This window comes from Mytilus trossulus, chromosome 5 (assembly GCF_036588685.1).
Source record: "Mytilus trossulus isolate FHL-02 chromosome 5, PNRI_Mtr1.1.1.hap1, whole genome shotgun sequence".
Taxonomy (NCBI): domain Eukaryota; kingdom Metazoa; phylum Mollusca; class Bivalvia; order Mytilida; family Mytilidae; genus Mytilus; species Mytilus trossulus.
In genome coordinates, this window is record NC_086377.1 from 14035163 (window position 1) to 14054658 (window position 19496).

A 19496-nucleotide genomic window follows, 5' to 3' on the forward strand; every position below is an offset into this window, starting at 1 on the left:
TAAAATCGCCAAAATAAATTCCGCCAATTTAAAAGTGCTCATGCAAAGGTATTGATGAACGTTTTGAATCCGCCAAAATAGTTCGTATACTTTCTTCAATAAAAATCGCGAAATTTTACACCCGCGAAAATAACACGCTACACGGTATATGCACCAACTACCTATTATTTTGTTTGTTTCTTCAATAAAAATCGCGTAATTTTACACCCGCGAAAATCCCCCGCTTCACGGTATATGCACCAACTATCGATTATTGTGTTTTTTATTTAACCTAGACAGAGACGACCTTACGATGTCTCACATTCAATGTGAGCAAAACAGAATTTGCATGGTAGACTTTTGATAAGGAACCCGGATGTAAGGGTGTTGCCCTTAAAAGATGCATTCAAACTTCAAAGACAAAACACAATTGATAAAAAAAAATTGATTGACTGTACTTTTTTAAAAGTAAAATAAACTAAGTAAGTATTGTCCTTTAAAAATGTTTACTATTTCAATCAATCAAACTGTTATTACTTCTAAAAATGAACTATTGAACCAAATATAAGAACCACTGGAGTTAACTAGTCATATCCCGTTTGAATGGTTTTACACTAGTTATTTTGGGGCCCTTAATAGCTTGTTGTTCGGTGTGAGCCAAGGCTCCGTGTTGAAGGCCGTACTTTAACCTATAATGGTTTAATTTTTGAATTGTTGTTTGGATGGAGAGTTGTCTCATTGGCACTCACACCACATCTTCCTATATCTATATAATATAAGACCCCGTTTACACTGGCAACGAAATTGAATTGATCTTTATTTGAATCGATCTTAAGTAAAGATAAGTTCGCGTTTACATTACACAAGCAAGATCTTATTTAATCCAGTGCGTTTGCACTACACCATAAAAAAACTGATATGACGTTTATTTTCATAACTACATTGTATAACATTCACCGGGAAAAAAAACCAATCGATCGCGATCGATCAAAGCGTTTACACCAACAAAAGATCGATACAAATAAGATCGATGTTTTTAAAACCAACTCGAGGTAGACTTTTTAAGTTCGATTGAAGATTGTTCTAACCCGTTTACACTGGACCTAAGATCGATCTCTTTTGTCAGTGTAAACGGGGTCTTTAATAATCCAAAGAAAACTACATTAACTGATCAAATGTTGCTAAACTAGCAACAGTCAGTGCGCGTATTCGAAATTAAAATGACATTGAATTAGATTTGGTTGTTACATGTGGTCTTTGAATAGTAAATATTTACACAAAACATGTCAAAAGCAATATTCTATTCAAATGATGTGTTCCAGTTTCTATATTTACCATTAGAATTCAATACTATAAAATCATATAAACAATTACTATAAATTCTTATACACATTATTAGTGCGGTGACAGAAGTGTAAAAAGTTGTCTCTATTGCGTACACATTTTTTAAGCCGTTTTAATGACTAGTGGGATATTGGAGAGTGTCAACCCCCTTTTTCAAAATGAAAATTTGTGTATGTTTGCTTACATTTAATTGAAATGTTTTTTTTCTATATATTATATTTGATAGGGCATTAATGTACCTTCATTGTAGGGTCTTTCGACTAATTTTAATTTTCTTCAAGGTTTCAGGATTGAAAACGCGGGTAATTAACATTTTATTCTTCAATCTCTAAACCAAATGCCTACTTTGTTCCGCAAGATGAATGATTGTGGTACATGTACCAGAGGAATTTTTATTTAAGATTTAATATGTATTAACACGCATACTGTGGTATTTCATCAATTCAATTATCACATGAATCTAATAAATTTGGAAAGAAGAAAACAAATTTAAGGTATGAGTTCAGAATTTAAATTTGTTTTTGGCATTAAAACATCTGTAGATAATATTTCCTGAATTTGTCCTGGTAAAATGATTGAGAATAAGTAAACATGAGTGCTTCTTGTTAACACTATTGATTTATAGATGTTATTTGTTGTTAACACATTATTAAAGTTTAATGAAGGCGTATCATTAAGATGATGCTATAAGAAAGGAATGTACACCCGTACGCAGATATACAAATAAACGTGTCTTTAATTTTCATTCTTTTTACCACAAATGCACATGAACTGCATCTCCGAAATTGTAATCTTATATAATACGTTTGACATACTATTTGTGTTTGATATAACATTCAATATCATAACACATTGGCGGATCCAGTGGTGGTTCAGGGGGATGGAACCCCACCCTTTTTTCTTGGCCGATCAATGCATTTTGAATAGGAGCAAATATATGGACCCCCCCTTTTTACTCTGCGTTGGGACCCCCTTTTTAAAATGGCTGGATCCGCGCCTGATAACATGAATGCCCATGTGTCTTATTTAAAACAGAGATAACAAATTTGGGTTTTGAACTATATATTTTATATTATATGTTATGTCAAATACACTATATCGATCTTATAGGTGTTTTCATTTGATCAGTGTTATTTAAATGCGCATAAAATATCTGTTTACGGGTGAATAAACTATAGGAAACGTATATATAAACAACTCAGTGTTTACCAATAATTTAGTGTATTTAAATAGTGTGGACTAATAAAATGATCATAACAACTTTTTGTCTATCATTCAGGACATAAACCATGAAAGGTAAGTTAAAAAGTAACAAATATAAATTATATGATATAACGGGGCTTTCTTGTGTGTTTTTGTGTGTTGGCACTACATGTTATTCTTTCGGGAATATGTACCAGGGATCTCCATCTTGCCCGTTATACTAGGGAACTAGCTATACATGTAGTATATATATATCACCAGAAAGGCACAGTGTTGTTCACATGTTTAATCGTATTTATAAAAGTACATGTATATATAATATATTATATTTGATGGTTCACAATGATAACTTCCAATATAAAACGTTACTAAATTCCACTCTAAAAACAACGTGCAACTTCAAGCTAATATAACTGACCACTCTCAAAGTTTCTCACAAGCTCGAGCTATAAACATGTTCTTAATTTATGTAAGGCATTGATTAATGTCTCAGATTATTTGGATAAACTATTGCAGTTCAACTGTGCAACTAATGTATCGTATAAAGTGTCACATTAAACAAGATGAAACTCATTAAACCGATAAAGAAATGACCATCAAATCTTAGATGGAATTGATTACGCCACATCACTCCCCGCTAAACAAAATTCGTTTTCACTCGAATTAAAAAAAATAATACCAAAAATATTACATAAATTAAAAAAAATAAAGGGAGGCAATGTGAACATTAAAAATTCAAATTTTTCTTTTACTAAAACTAATTAAAAAAATCTAAACTAATAATAAAAAAATAATGATCATTGCTATACCATGTAATTTATCAATTTACGTCGTGAACAGTTGTGGAAAACTTGCAAAAAAGATTACTCTTACATTTGTACAATCTAAATAAGCAATTAACCTTTCAACTTCAAACTCTTGATATTTATAACTACAAAAGAGGCACTAAACAAAAATCATAAAAAAATATAACACAAGTCTGACAATTATAAATCTATTCAAATACATTATGGTAAGGTCTTCCCGGAATTTTGACCGTTAATCCAAGCGTAAACGAAATGATAAAATAATTAAAAGCATCAATAAAATTCAACTTATTATTATCTCTGGGCCATCAAATAAATCATTTTACAAAGAAAAATCAGCATCTCATTAGCTGCAATTTCACTTCTATGTGACCGTATCACCATAGAACTCTGAATGCATGACCAAGCTGTCAATCTTCTTCATGGGCACTCCCATATACATTAAAATAGTATAAGCAACCCTTGTTACTTAACTATACACACAACACGCCCACTCTCGTAATGTAAAGATATTAAATCTAGCTTAATCAAACATGTGTAATACAATAATAAAAAAAAAACTAAGCATACTAGGATAGTAATATACATATAAAAAAAAAACTAACTAAATGAATAAAATTGAAAATTGAAAAGTCATTTACAAAAATAAAAATATTGAATTAAAAGCACTTTCAAAAATTTATTTAGGTGAAGGGATTTTGTTATGCATTTCTTCAACATATTCCTGGCATTCTTGTGTCAAGTCCTCAAATTCCACCCACGAATTTTCAGCGGAACCATACCCTAACCATTTAACTCTGTAAGTCCATTTCATTCCAACTTTCTTCTTTTTAATGATTTTTTTCTATTGAGAAGACTTGATTGTCTTTATTGTTATTAATATTGTCTTTATTGTTATTAATATTGTCTTTATTGTTATTAATATTGTCTTTATTGTTATTAATATTGTCTTTATTGTTATTAATATTGTCTTTATTGTTATTAATATTGTCTTTATTGTTATTAATATTGTCTTGAACATTTTCATTTATTGGAACTTGACTTGGTTGAACGTCCGTTTCTACTTGTTCGAAATTGTCACCAGGAATGTCATTTTCGTGTATTTCCAACGGTTCTAGTTCGTTGGGTGGTGGTTTTGGATCACGAGGTTCGCCGGTCCAAACGAAACCAGGTTTTATCCTGTCGACGTGTACTCTAGTCTTAAGTATTTTACCGTCACACTTTCTTCTCAGTCGGACGTGTATTTTGGACAATCTTTCCACAATATTAAAAGGCCCGTCCAAGGGCGTCGTAGTTTCCTACTCAAATTTGGTGTCGTGGCTAGCGTTTACAAATAAACAATGTCACCGACACTAACGTTCGAATTTTCACGGTTTCTATTCACTTTGTTTAACATCTCAGTTTTGTGCTCTGGAAGATTTTCACGTGCTACAGCTCTGGCTTTTTCAATGTTTTCTAAAGTTTGCACTATATATATATGTATTCTCTCGCAGTAACGTTTACCTCCATGTTTGGAAAATGCGTATCTAAAAACGATTTCGGATGACGACCATTTACTAAGAAAGACGGAGAATAGTCTGTTGAATCTATTGACGGCGAAGTATTATATGCAAATTGTATGAAAGGTATATATTTGTCCCAGTCGGAATTGTCTTCAATATACTTTGACAACATATCTTTTATTGTCGACATCATTCGTTCACTTTGTCCATTACACTGCGGTCTATAACTTGTGGTTTTAGTCCATTTAATGTCCAGTAGTTTACATGTCTCTTTAACAATATTAGACAAATAGTTCACACCTCTATCTGAGTGTAAAAATAATGGTGTTCCATGTCTACACACTACGTTGTGTAAAAACGCTGTAGCAATAGTTGCTGCTTTGATGCCACTTAACGGTTTTAGTTCTACATATTTTGTAAGATAACAAATGAACACCAATACATACTGGTTCTTTGATTTTCCAGAGTTTGATACCGGTCCTAATATATCTGTACTGACACGTTCAAACGGCTGTGAAGCTATTGGCATAGATGAAATTGGCGATTTTGTTGGCTTTTGAGGTCTCTTGCTCTGACTACACAATTCACAAGATTTAACCCATTCCGCAACATCAGATCCAATTGAAGGCCAGAAAAAACGATCGTTGAGTTCTTTGTATTGTTCTGTTTATTCCTAAATGACCTGATAAAAGTCCATCATGTGTCTCTTTCAATACAACAGGTACTAATTTAGGCGGTATCGCGATTTGAATTGTTACTTCAGTGTCTTTACACTGTCTCTTATATTTCTTGTTGATATGGTAAAGTATTCCGTCATTGATGAAGTAGAATGGTTGCAAAGTTAATATATTTCTTCTCCACTTAGCATTTTCGGGAAGTTCACCGGATTCAAGAAATGTAATTATGTTTTTAAAGTACGTGTCCTTTCTCTGTTCAACTTTCAGTTGCGCCATAGGGAACATATTCACACTTTCCTTAGTATTATTGTCAATTTCGATATTGTCATTATCCGTAATATTACGTACAAACGGGGAATGTTTCTTTACTATTTTAACGTTATTACCAGTTTTGTCAATTACAGCCCCATACGGCAAAATATCTATTAACGATTCCATGTCCTGATCGGTGACATTCTCGTATTCACGGCGACTCACTCCGTCCGCATTTCCATGAGTAGTCCCGGGGCGATATAGTATTTCCATGCTATAAGACTGTAACAAAGCTATCCATCTAGCAAATTTTCCAGTTGGTTCTTTCAAAGTTAATAGCCACTTTAGTGCTGAATGATCTACATACGCAGTAAATTTTGTAAAACGCAAATAACAGTCAAATTTCTTCACGGCATACACCAATGCTAAACATTCTGTTGTTGCTCTTATAGGTCAAAATACGGCCTTCAGCACGGTGCAATGATTCATACCGAGCAGTAAGCTATAAAGAGCCCCAAATATGACTGATTTAAAACAATTTAAACAGGAAAACCAACAGTCTAATATATATAAAAATCGACAATTGAGAAACAATTATGAACCACACCAACAAACGACAACCACTGGACAACAGGTTCCTGACTTAGAACAGGTGCAAACAAATGTAGCGGTTTATATTGTTTAGGTGCCAACCTTCACCCTAACCTGAAGCAGTGGTATAACATTACGACATATACCACATCTAGTGTACATTTTCATGTACAACATAATAACTCAATGTATTGTTGAACCAGGTAGTTATATTAATTTGAGAAAACAAAATATAGTTCTAAAAATGATTTACACTAACAAAACGGTTGCTTTACCTCCTCAAAATGTTTTTTATTTTTTTATTTGGGGCAAATAACATCCGTTTCTAAATAACCAGTTACCAAACTGATAAAAAAATGATTAGTTGAATATTAGTCTAGGCTACGCTTATAACTTCCAAAATAAAAGTAAAAAGTGCGCACTCAAAAAATCATTTCAAACAATTTTTTATTCTTTCTTTAAGAAAGAGTGTTTACATAAACAAACTGGGTTTTCGTTGACCGAGCGGTATAAGAAATCCAATGACTATATACTAGCCTGTGAACATTATACCGATGGTTAAGAGTTCGAGTTCTGTACGTGACAGGTGCGTCCAATCTTAATAGACTAGTATTCCTACCGAAATATAAAAAAAGAAGATGTGGTATGATTGCCAATGAGACAACTATCCACAAAAGACCAAAACGACACAGACATTAACAAATATAGATCACCGTACGGCCTTCAACAATGAGCAAAGCACAAACCGCATATTCAGCTGTAAAAGGCCCCGATAAGACAATGTAAAACAATTCAAACGAGAAAACTAACGGCCTTATTCATGTAAAAAAAAAGTGAACGAAAACAAATATGTAGTATTCTTACCGAAAGTCGATGCTTCTCTCTGGGCACTCCGGCTTCCTCAACAACACAAAACGGCAGCCGAAACTAGGTCAGTAGTGATACATGTGACAATAAGCATCATGTAATACATCAATCAATCTAGGTAACGACATGTTTAAACAGAATAATCCGTGATGAAATAGCTTGATGTTTTATATGGACTTTCATCTCGATTTCTAATCATATAAGTTAGAGAACATTTATAATTCAGTTTAATATGTCATTAATATTACAAATTTGGTCAATGTTTTAGAAAAAAAGGGAAACTTAATGAATGGCTATTATTTATTTTGAATTTATTGAACCATAAAACGAATTTTTGACTCTTCACATTGAATAATCCGCGAAGCGGATTATGTAAAATTTGAAGAGTCAAAAATTCGTTTTATGGTTCAATAAAATCAAAATAAATTATTGCCATTCATTATAAATAAATTTCCATAAAAAATAAGGCTCAAAGAACTTTTTATATTATTTATCTTGACAATAACAACGTACACACATGTTGGCGTATGGATACACAACGTCAGAGTGGGCGTGTCGCCATCAAAATTGACAACATTGAAAATAAAACTAATAATTTTAACCAATCAGAAGACAGTAAATACACTTGATTTATTTATAATCGTTTGTATTTAATTTTCAACCAGATATCATTGCGTAAGCTCACTAAAAGGTGTGATGCACACTTCAAAGATCAAGATGAATAGGTTGTTGTATTAAGTGTCAACAAGAGTTACTTTTGTCACTGTTACTTGTTCGATGGCTGTGTATTGTCTAATGACAGGTCTGGCATACATATACAGGACTAGGGCATGAAATATGACATGAATATAAACACAGCTGAAAATGAAACCTAAAATAATCTTTACGTAATCTCATTGTTGGCAGATTTGAATTGTTAAAATCTTTGTTAATCTGTGCGCTTTGAAAGAAACCATTTGTCTCATAAATTCGTTTCTCCAGGCATTCTGTTCTCAAAAGTATGGAATAGAAATATGGTCACGACAGGTCTTGCCAAAGTGGGGCATCCGTTTGGCTGTGCAAAATGTATAAAGTACGCAGCCACTTCAAGTAAGAATGGGGACATTAAATTCGGTACCTCGTAGAGAGAGAGAGAGTTTAACGCTCCCTGCACGCCTGAAACTTGCAACAACCTTCCTAGGGTCATAAGTGGCCTGTTACAATGTATAAGGCTACATGTACATGTATGTCCTTTTCCAATTCTCATTTCCCGGTGGCTGTCCAAATTTTCCCGACCCAAAATACAGTTGAACTCTATTACCGGACCTACTTATTGTAGTTAATGTCAGTAATTTGTTCTCCTCCTGGATATGCCTGCATATTTGCCACTGTACTTTAAGCAACTAACAATCAACAAATATATGCTTCCTGTAATTTGTGACCTCGTTTCTGAATTGTGTTTGTTTTTATGCCGCCGCGATTTATTAGAAATGCGTGTTTTATCACCTGTACAGAATAGATTCTACCACTGCATCGAGTGTAATACGATATTTATCCACTCGAGACAGTGGAATTTTCAAATTTAAAACACGAGGCTTGCCCGAGAGTTTGAGTTATTCAAAATTTAACTGTCGAGAGTGGATAAATATCGTATTACACGAGATTTGGTGGTGGAATCTGTTTCTCTACTGATTTTATAATGAATATGCAGGCAAAATTATTCCTCCTTTTCGAATGATGATCAATGATCTGCAAAAAGATTTGTTCTTTCTATGTGACGTCATCAGGCATGGTCGCCTTTTTCCATTCCGTCACAATAGGAATTTCAAAGGAAAGCAAGGAAATTCGACGTCATAATCGGATTTTAACCAATGAAGTACTGAGATGAAACGAACCCCACGTTGATTGAATTTTTTTTATACAATGGGTGCAGAAAGGGATAAATTGACGACGAATTAGAGAAATATATGTATACTTTACACTGCATTAATATAATTTTATTATTATTTTAGAACAATAAAAAAGTAAAAGACAATATTTCGAAGACCAATTAACAACATGGCCATAGGTAAGGCTTAACAAGTCCATAAGATATATATATATATAATAAGAAGATATAGTATGATTGTCAATGAGACAACTCTCCACAAGAGACCAAAGTATCACAAAAATTAACAACTACGGTCTTCAACAATGAGCAAAGCCCATACCGCATAGTCAGCTATACAAGGCATCGAAATAACAATGTAAAACAATTCAAACGAGAAAACTAAGGCTCTAATTTATGTAATATGTTGTTTGTACCATAAAAGAGGGACTAAAGATACCAAAGGGACAGTCACACTCATAAATCTAAAACAAACTGACAACGCCATGGCTAAAAATGAAAAAGACAAACAGAAAAAGCAATAGCACACATGACACAACATAGAAAACTAAAAAATAAACAACACGAACCCCACCAAAAACTAGGGGTGATCTCAGGTGCTCCGGAAGGGTAAGCAGATCCTGCTCCACATGCGGCATCCGTCGTGTTGCTTATGTGATTACAAATCCGGTAAATAGTCAATTCGGTAGGTCAAATTCATGAAAGGGAAGGGGATTGTAGTTACGACGTAAGGAACATATCCGATATCGTTTGTGAAACGGTTATTCCATTGTGGTCAACCAACTCGTGATGGCGTCCGTAAAATTTACGAAGGGATGATTTCAACTTCACCATTTGGAACTCTTGGTTTAATAGCTTCCTTGTGAGAAGTAACCCTCTATCAAGAAAATCGTGATAGGAAATGCAAGCACGGGAATATCGTATCAATTGGGAGATATATACCCCGTATGCAGGTGCTGCTGGAATGTTGCTTCTTAGAAATGGAAAGTTCGCAATTGGAAAGCTGAAATCATCTCTTTGGTCGTAAAGTTTTGTCTTCAACCGACCCTCATTGTCAATTTCTAGATAATTTACATATGATGTGTTTTCAAGTTGTTTCTTTGAGTACGAACTCATTTGTGTTCAATATGTTTAATAATTCCTTTTTGATGCTTTCTATTTTTAAGTAATGTATGATGTCGCATCGGATCAACTTCAGTATACGGAAAAAATAGTTCTCATCAGCGGACTGGACTATTATGAGTGTATCGGCATTACATGTACATTTACGTCACATTTGTATGTTTGGGATTTGCTTTTGTTGAAGAATCTGCGAATTATTTTAATAATATTTGAATTATCCTCATCAATATGGTATATGTTTAATGGTTTGATTATTAATTTTAGAAACAGAAAGACAGAAACAAATAAATAAAATGTATTTGAGCGGTATAGTTTTTCTTGGATTCATGTGTGTTTGTCTAACCTATGGATATCTAACAGCTAAAGAGATAGGAAATTATGACAAACAGGAATTTGACGAAGACATCTTTCAGAGTCCCTGGAATAGAATATACATCGGAGCTTTTATCATAGCTGGTGTTGTAAGTATTTACAAAGTTTTGTTTTTTCAAGTATTTCTTTAGGTAAAAGATTTAAATAGTCAGAAGTCCAACATCCGTAGATTTATTTGTTTTTCAATACAGATTTTTTTTTCGATTACGAATTTCATACAATTCAAACTTCTACAATACAAATCAAACGTTAAATTAAATTATTTCCTTTACGGTCAATGGCTATATAAAATATTTTATATATATCTATAAAATATGTAATAGATATTCGTAACAATAGTGTAAATGAAGAGCACAATTCAAATCTTAAAAAAACATTATGTATATCATTTTTTGTAAACCTTAGAATTAAATTGATTTAATAATGAAGAAAAGTATAAATATTCCCGAATGCGTTTATTGAGATTTTTTAGTCACAAGATAAATCTATTATTAGGGTGGTACCCAACACTTTCACTAAAAATAATATGGCTCGTTTAATGTTCATGAAATTTTGACAGAGTATTTACTTTGACACTTTGACAAATATATAAAAAAAAAAATAGAAATTTAAACCAAGCGTGTCAGAAAAGTTACACTGGTTATATAGCAATTTGACAACACTAATTTTGATCATTAAGAAGCTTAATATTTCGTTTAAAACCCAACGTAATTAACACGTTTAGCTGACTTTACAGAGTTATCTCCGTGTAGTGTTAGGTACCACCTTAATCAAGGTACATGTATTTACCTCTGTCAATTTATGCTTAAATAAACATTTGGACGATTATTTGTGTTAATGTATCTTATATATCTGTTACAGTGTTTACTCCATGTGCTAGTTATTTGCTGTATAGCTGATCACGAAAAGAAAAACAGACGTAAAGAAGTCGGAGACTGTGTATGTATCACGTGATCATCACGTGACTTTTATAAATCATTACATATCATTAATGCCGATTGATTATTAATAATAATGAAACGGCTACATACATTGTGGATCAAACGATGATAGAAAAAAAAAGTAACTTCAGAATCTTTTGAATAGTTCTGAAACCGTGTTCGTACACATTTTAATGAAAAGATAGTTCACATTGGTGTACCTACTTACAAACAATACTAGAACTCAGTATCTGTAGTGGCCGATTGAAAATATTAATATAAAAAGGAGATGTTGGTTGATAAAAACGGCAATCAAACGACACAAACATTTTAAATTACATTAAGAAAGAAGAGTTAATTTTTACACATTTGAAATTAGGCGGTTGTCTATTAAATGTTATATCTCTGGGTCATTCTGATTCTAAATATCATTCGAAAAGGAGAAACGAGGCGTTTCAATAATCTATCATTAACAAAACACTATAAGCAAGGGCACTACATGTACAACACAGTTCTTGACTTTGGACTGACACATTCACGTATGGTAGGGATACAATAGAATAGAGAATTTAAGTGACATCCGGGGTATTCTTGTTGATTCAAAAAATGAAACAATAGAAAAGGTATTGGTAAGAGAAAAAATAATGATACAACTCCTAAGGTAAAAAAAAATAAACAAATTAATCTGCATACAGTCTATGTACAAACAAAATGTATGGCAACCAGGTATGACGGCATAGACAATAATACCTTGGAATGGATTGGTTACTTTTTACACCATCGTACACAAACAGTCATGCTAGATGGAGAACAATCAGAAAAAATAGGGTAACATCTGGGGTGCCACAGGGCACTGTCCTTGGCTCAATTCTATTCATCATGTACATAAACGATTTCCAAAAATGTTTACAACACAGCACCTTAAGATTGTTTGCCTATGACAGCATCATCTATAGACACATCAAAAACACAGAATGAGATGATGCTGCCAAACTACAACAGGATTTAAATTCACAATGGGGAAAAAGACTGGTTAATGTCATTCCACCCAGACAAATGCTCTAACTAAGAATTACACTAAAAAAGAAACCAGTCAACCATGACTACATCCTTCATGGTCACATCCTCTAAACTGAAACAGCTTCAAAATATTTAGGCATAACCATCCAATCTGATCTAAAATGGAATAAACACATAAATAATGTAACAGCTAATGCAAACAGACAACTTAATTTCCTAAAACATAACCTTAAAGTTTCATCCCAAATTATCAAAGAAAGGGCATACATGTCATTAGTCAGACCTAAGCTTGAGTACAGCTCTTGCGTCTGGGACCCTCACACCAAAAATCAAATCAACCAAATTGAGATGGTCCAACGAAGAGCTGCTCGCTATACATGTCATAGATATCACAATACCAGCTCTGTCTCAAACATGCTTGATCACCTACAGTGGCCTACATTAGAATAGAGACGTATACAAACAAGACTAGTAGTATTCTATAAGATCATACACCAACACATAGCAATTTACCCTAAAAATCTTCTTGTTAAATCAGACAGTAGAACAAGACATAAACACACCCACCACTTTTAACAAATTCAAACAAATAAAGATTCTTACATGTACAAGTTTTCATTTTATCCACACACAATAATACTACTTCTTACATCAACAATCCTTTGTACAACAGTCGACGGCTTCAAAGAGCAGATTTCTATATCTGCTCTTTCACAAATATTCTAAAAACTGCATAACATGTACATAGTTTTTAACAAGAAATATACATAGGATAAAAATCCACAAAAAAAATAGATTGAATCACTGATATATTTTTACTTTAATTATTTTTTCTTAGCACAAATGCAATGTAATGTAATATTACTGCAAATAAAATTTATTTCTTTTTTAAAAATATGAAATAAGACACGCATGCAACGGCACGTAATAGTCAAAGTTGTGACTGAGTGCGGAAATATGAAGATAGATAGATTGATAGAGAATGAATATTAAGTAAATCAAAGTTTGGTTACAGCCATGTACAATGTACAAATGTGAAAGAACATCTGGCCGTCTTTGTTTAATATGATCACAAGATTTCTCCTCAAGTGCTCCTAGAGTTCAACTTGTATGACTTGACCCGGAACTGAGAGGAACAATAACAAATGTTGGGTCTTTTGTCGAGACTTCTGTCGGCTTTCCGTGCACATTTTATTCAAGTCCCACTGTCTTCTGTATTCAATATAATAGCCGTTAAATGTTAACTAAATTTCTACGCGGATATATGTGTGCCGACCAGTGAAATTAATAGACCTTTTCAACATCTCTCGACACCGACTAATGGCATCTACAGTTTACAGGTAAAATGGACAAAAAACATCATGATTTTCATTACGTAACATATTGGATTGGCGGTTTTATACTGGTTTGACTATATAGCTTACGAATATATATCAACCAAGTAATTAAATAAATATATGTACGGTGGCCGGATGCGGCCATTTAATTCGTGTTTTCGTGACTTCTCCTTTCACTTTGCAAACGCGAAATTGTAATTTCGAGAAATCGGGAAAGGAAAATGGAGAAATCGAGAAATCGAGAAATTGGGAAATAGATAAGATCGGGAAATCGAGAAATCGAGAAAGCAAGAAAGCAAAAACGCCAAAACACGAAAGAGAAAACACGATAACGCGAAATTTATTCTCGATTTCGCGTTTTTGTTTTCTCTTTTTCTCGATTTCCCAATTTCTTGATTTCTCGATTTCCCGATTTTTCGATTTCTGGATTTTCCCGAAAACACGAAAAGAGGAAACGGTCCACCATACATATGTCCCCGTCATATAATATTCTTATTTCGAATGTGTTTGCACGACATTTCATGTTGAATTGATTAAACAAATATTTCAATCATTCTGAATCCTTTCCCATTTTCTCTTCACTTTTGTGATTATGTGAGTCTTTCGCCGCATGCCAATAACGAGTTAATTTGTTGGGGTAAATGCTTTTATGACTTTTTTCTAAATTTATGAAAAGAAATACTGGACCGTCCGTCCATATCACATATGTGAACATGACCAACTTGGTGTTTTTCCACCGATCTTCACCTTAGGTGATATTCATATTCAATTTCTTGAGGGATACTTACATATTGATTTTTTAAGTCGAAGGAAAATATCACATTTTTTTTAATTTTTTTTTTAACAACGACGGTCATCTCCGCTTCAAGATATCTTGTTCGAGTTAAAGTTTTTCCTTGATGAATTTTGAAAAAAATTATAATTGACCACTCGTTTCAATGTTACAACATTTAAGCAGTGATTGGTGAATACAGAATTTAAGTGGAACACCAAATAAGTGAATTGAAATGATACAAAGCATTGAGTACATTATGGAGGCATCTAAAGGCCAAAACTAACAGACATGTGCCGCCCTTGTCAACCGATATAATCATTGTTAAATTAAATATCAACTACAATAAAACATGATTTGTTCTTTTCATTTTCCAAATTCAACCAGTACAGTTAGAAATGTGACTTAAAGTTCATCATTTTCTTTATAATAAATTTAAAAAAAAACATGTCATTTGGACTCTGTACGAAACTTTTATCATTGTCAATGAAAGCAATAAAGTCAATAATGATCTCATTTTTTTTTAGACGACCCTTAACATTTTACCTGAAGTAGTCGTTCTCAACTGTAGGTGTCGGGAGATGTTGAAAAGGTTTAATAGTCAAATGTAGAATAGTAATTGCCATACAGGTAATTTACAAAAGAGTACTTACATGTACTAGTACATTAACAAAGATTTTCGTTTTTTTTCCTTCATATCTCTTCCTTATATTTTAGGTGGGACTAAGTGTTATTCTACTATGGGTTGGTGTGATTGTTTGCGGTCTAGCGGCAGCTTTTTATGGTAATTTTGCCGTAAACACGCGGGTGTTTAATGCATGTAATGGAACAGCTCTTGAAGAAGACAGCACAAAACCGTGTTTCGAGCACCTCAAGACGCATACTACTGTTTTAATTATAATTCTCATTCTATTTTTTATCACAACATTATGTGGATGCGCCCAAAGAGATGAAAAACATGATAAATTAAGGAATGGACATCCTATAAAGAATTCTAAAGTAACACAACAGCAACATACAACGCAGCCTGCAAGACCGACCCCAGGACCGACTACAATACAGCAACAAACGCAACAACCTGCGCAGACCTCATCAGTTGATTGCATACAAACTTTTAAATCTACGAATGAGAAAAATAAAGACACTAAACCAAGGAAGAATCAGGTGTCTACGATTTCATCACCAATAAATAGTCATCGTGATGTAAACACTGATTCATCCTCCATGGAGGGAGATTATACAAGTGAGGAAGTTAGTGATGATACAATGAGCGATCTGAGTATTCCAATTGACCATATAGAAAATCACAATGACAGCGAAACTAATCAGAACATTACGCTTTCACATAATTACTATATGCCTCCGTCCCCGTCCTCGACCAATATCGATGTTGATCAAAATTTTCCTAACAGTAGAGAAGCCACATTAGAAAGTCCTCTGCCAAATTCGTCTGTTTTTAGAATGGCTAATCATTCTCAACAAACACGACCTCCATTGCCTAGGATTAAATCGGTGACGACAATACCGATGGATCCACCGCCTGCATATGAAGATCTTTTTAAATAGTATTACCCAAAATAAAATTAAGGAGTCAAAAAAAAAAAATGATAGAATTTGTTCATACTTTGCCAAAACGTAGTATCTATTGATATACATGTATGTTGAAAAATATAATAACAAAGATAGGTCACCGCGCATTTTCTCAAGCTACAGGACGTGACAAAATGGCACATTGTATATGGATTAAGATGGCTCGGGACTATTCGACTGCGCATAATTACATGTATTCGCATGAATTACAAAAGTATTTGTCGTAAATTCGATATAATTTTTTGGAATATTTTGATTGATTAGTAATGTTAACTCATTGTAGTTATGTGACCAGTAGAATATTTTCGTTATTTTCCGTATTTATTAAGGGCCGGTTTAAAATGACAATTCACCCATTTTCACCATTTTCCCGCCAAAATTTGGGTTTTAAGTCAAAATATATTTTTTTTGCTTATGGGTGACCTTTTTTTTTATTGGCTCATTCTTTGAAGCTATATTCAAGCTTTTTATAAAACAGTTTTGGACCAATTGTCATAGAACGTTTTTTTTTTTTTTTTTTGCTAATCTGATAAAAGTATGTCAACACCTCTATTTTCCTTATCATTTCTTTGAAAAATTATCCATTTACATACCTGTTTACAGGTTCAATTTTGAGCTTAAATGGTCCGGGACCCCGTAATTTTGTTCGACCAATTTGATTCATTTTCTTTAAAGAATAAAATAACCAAAAATATGACACTTCTGATAGAAACTTCGAATAGGCCCGAGCAACCTTTAATCAAGTTGAAGTTAATTAAATTAAGTAATAACCGTTTGACGGCTGACAGTTAAAACATTTATGCCTTTGCGTGATAATGAATTATTTTTCATTAGCTAAATTGGACTTCTTTTATAAATAAATTATTGAGATCAGTGGGAGTTGTGACATGTTTCGGCGTCCATCACAAATTATACTTGTTTGGACGGAAATTGACATCATATTAGGGACATGCAAGTGTTTGAGGGTTAGAACACCTTTAAAATTGATTTAAATATATATTTATTTTACTACATGTTGTATATTTTTAGGACGAATATGTCACGGCTTACATGTATATATTCAAGTATAATATTATGTCTTGCCACGTGCTATTGGTGCTACTACATTTTTCCAACTTGCCTTTTGCAAATTTTTACGCAACGATTTAGCTATAATATAGTTTGCTTTTTTATGATCAAGGGGATACTTCAATTTTGTTTTCTTTGATTTTTAAGTATGTTTGCTCTATTCTTTACACTTTTTTCTATTACATCTCTATTGCAATTCATAAGTTTTATGCCAACTAAATCCTAATACAAAATTTGCTTACAAAATTTAAAGATTAATCCTTAAAAGAGCACCGAAAAAAATTAATTATATTCTTTTTCTTTCTCATTAAGCAACAGATTATTTACAAATTGTGTTATTTTATTATAAATTATTAGAATGTTGAGTAAGTCAACGAAACACCTTTTGTCAAACGTTACACGCGTTGTAACACCAGGGAGAATCGAAACTGGGCGATGTTACAGTATGTTACAGTATGTGTCGTATGAAGTGGTTGAAGCGGTTGCTGAAATAATATTTTAATAATGTAGAAGATTACTTAAACCATCTTTTGTTACTCTTATTAGTTTATATGATATATGTGTGTGCCGAAAATCTGTTATTTAATCTTTTTTTAAATATATTTCATTTACTGTAAATAGCACTTTTTATAATGTTGATATAATGTTATACATGTATGTATCTCATGTGGTCTGTATAATAAGACTGTCGTTAAATATGGTAACGTAGTATTGTTTTACAATTTACAAGTGTATTTATTGAGAGAGGAGACATTAATAAACCATTGTATTGAGTGTGTAGATTACAACCACAACAATTTTTATTTGTCAATCAAGACGCCCCGAGGAGCAGCACAATTACAGTTTAGATTAAAGTGTACAAATAATTGTGGGTGATTTTTTCATTGGAATTACATTACATGACAAGAAAACTAAAACTATATTATGTAAGAGAAGGGAGAAAACAACACGGTACTATGTTTGGTTAGCTTGCTTGCTTTCTGAACCGTGAATTCATAATAATGTTAGTTAACTACCCTCCTTTAAGAGTAGACTAGTCCGATTGACAAATATTTCTGTCTGTAGGACTAGCCTACTTGAAAAGAGGGTAGTTTACCTTACCTAATAATGACTTCAAGGTTCAGAGAGCAAGCAAGCTAACCAAAGATAAGCCCATTACCTACAAACTCAGTGCAATCGGCTGTAATCATTCCAAAATTTTAGTTTTGTTAATACGGAACTTGACCGATGGCGATGAACTTGCATCCGATAAGAATGTTAATATGTTTCTATAACATATTTTGTTAATATATTTCATTAACTTTTACATTAAAAATCTATACGACACAATTATAATTTGTTGTGGCACTTTTACCGTCTGCCGTCATTCAGTCGAAATGATTTGAATATATCAACTTTCGTTTACTTTTACAATATGTCATTTCTCGAATCATGTTTTTCACCGGACACTATCGTCATTTATTAGACAGAAGGCACGACTGTGTCCCTGCTTTATTTAAGTTTCAAACCTTTTCAAGATCGTCATTCTATTAGGAAGTTCAGAAATAATTTATGTTACGTAATCTTTATTCAAAGGAGGCTAACCAACTTATTAATTTAACCCCGCCACATTATTTAAGTATGTGCCTGTCCCAAGTCAGGAGCCTGTAATTCAGTGGTTGTCGTTTGTTTATGTGTTACATATTTGTTTTTCGTTCAATTTTTAAGGCCGTTAGTTTTCTCTTTTGAATTTATGTACATTGTCTTATCGGGGCCTTTTATAGCTGACTATGCGGTATTGGCTTTGCTCACTGTTGAAGGCCGTACGGTTACCTATAGATGTTAATGTTCCTGTCATTTTGATCTTTTGTGGATAGTTGTCTCATTGGCAATCATACCACATCTTTTTTATATTATTAATTTTTATAATTTCCAAATATTTTGTGCATTATAAGATCAAACGTTTTACCTGTTCGCTCAATATGTGTTGGAAGTGATGATGCCTACATTGTAGTCACACATAGATGGAAGACACATAACAGATTCAACTAACAACGGTATCCCAGAACTTGCCTTTCCGAGCACCTATGAAAACCGAACAAAACACAAAGACCTTTGATTTTTCTGTTTGGACATGCTTCACTGTATACTGTAACCATTCATGACATCGAATCTTTAAAGTAAACACAGCTTATATTTCAGAAATCTTAATATTGGTGAATCTTATT

At 33.0% G+C, this 19496-nt stretch overlaps 1 protein-coding gene across 1 annotated transcript; it reads left to right on the forward strand.

Annotated features, from left to right (window-relative positions):
• Positions 1 to 2485: 2485 nt before the first annotated feature.
• LOC134718556 (uncharacterized) lies at positions 2486 to 18063 on the forward strand. The gene is made up of 5 exons (XM_063581158.1): positions 2486 to 2619; positions 9213 to 9268; positions 10475 to 10671; positions 11444 to 11521; positions 15349 to 18063. Exons 2-5 carry the CDS (start codon positions 9259 to 9261, stop codon positions 16195 to 16197), a joined length of 1134 nt encoding a protein of 377 aa, XP_063437228.1. The 5' UTR covers positions 2486 to 2619; positions 9213 to 9258; the 3' UTR covers positions 16198 to 18063.
• Positions 18064 to 19496: the final 1433 nt, after the last annotated feature.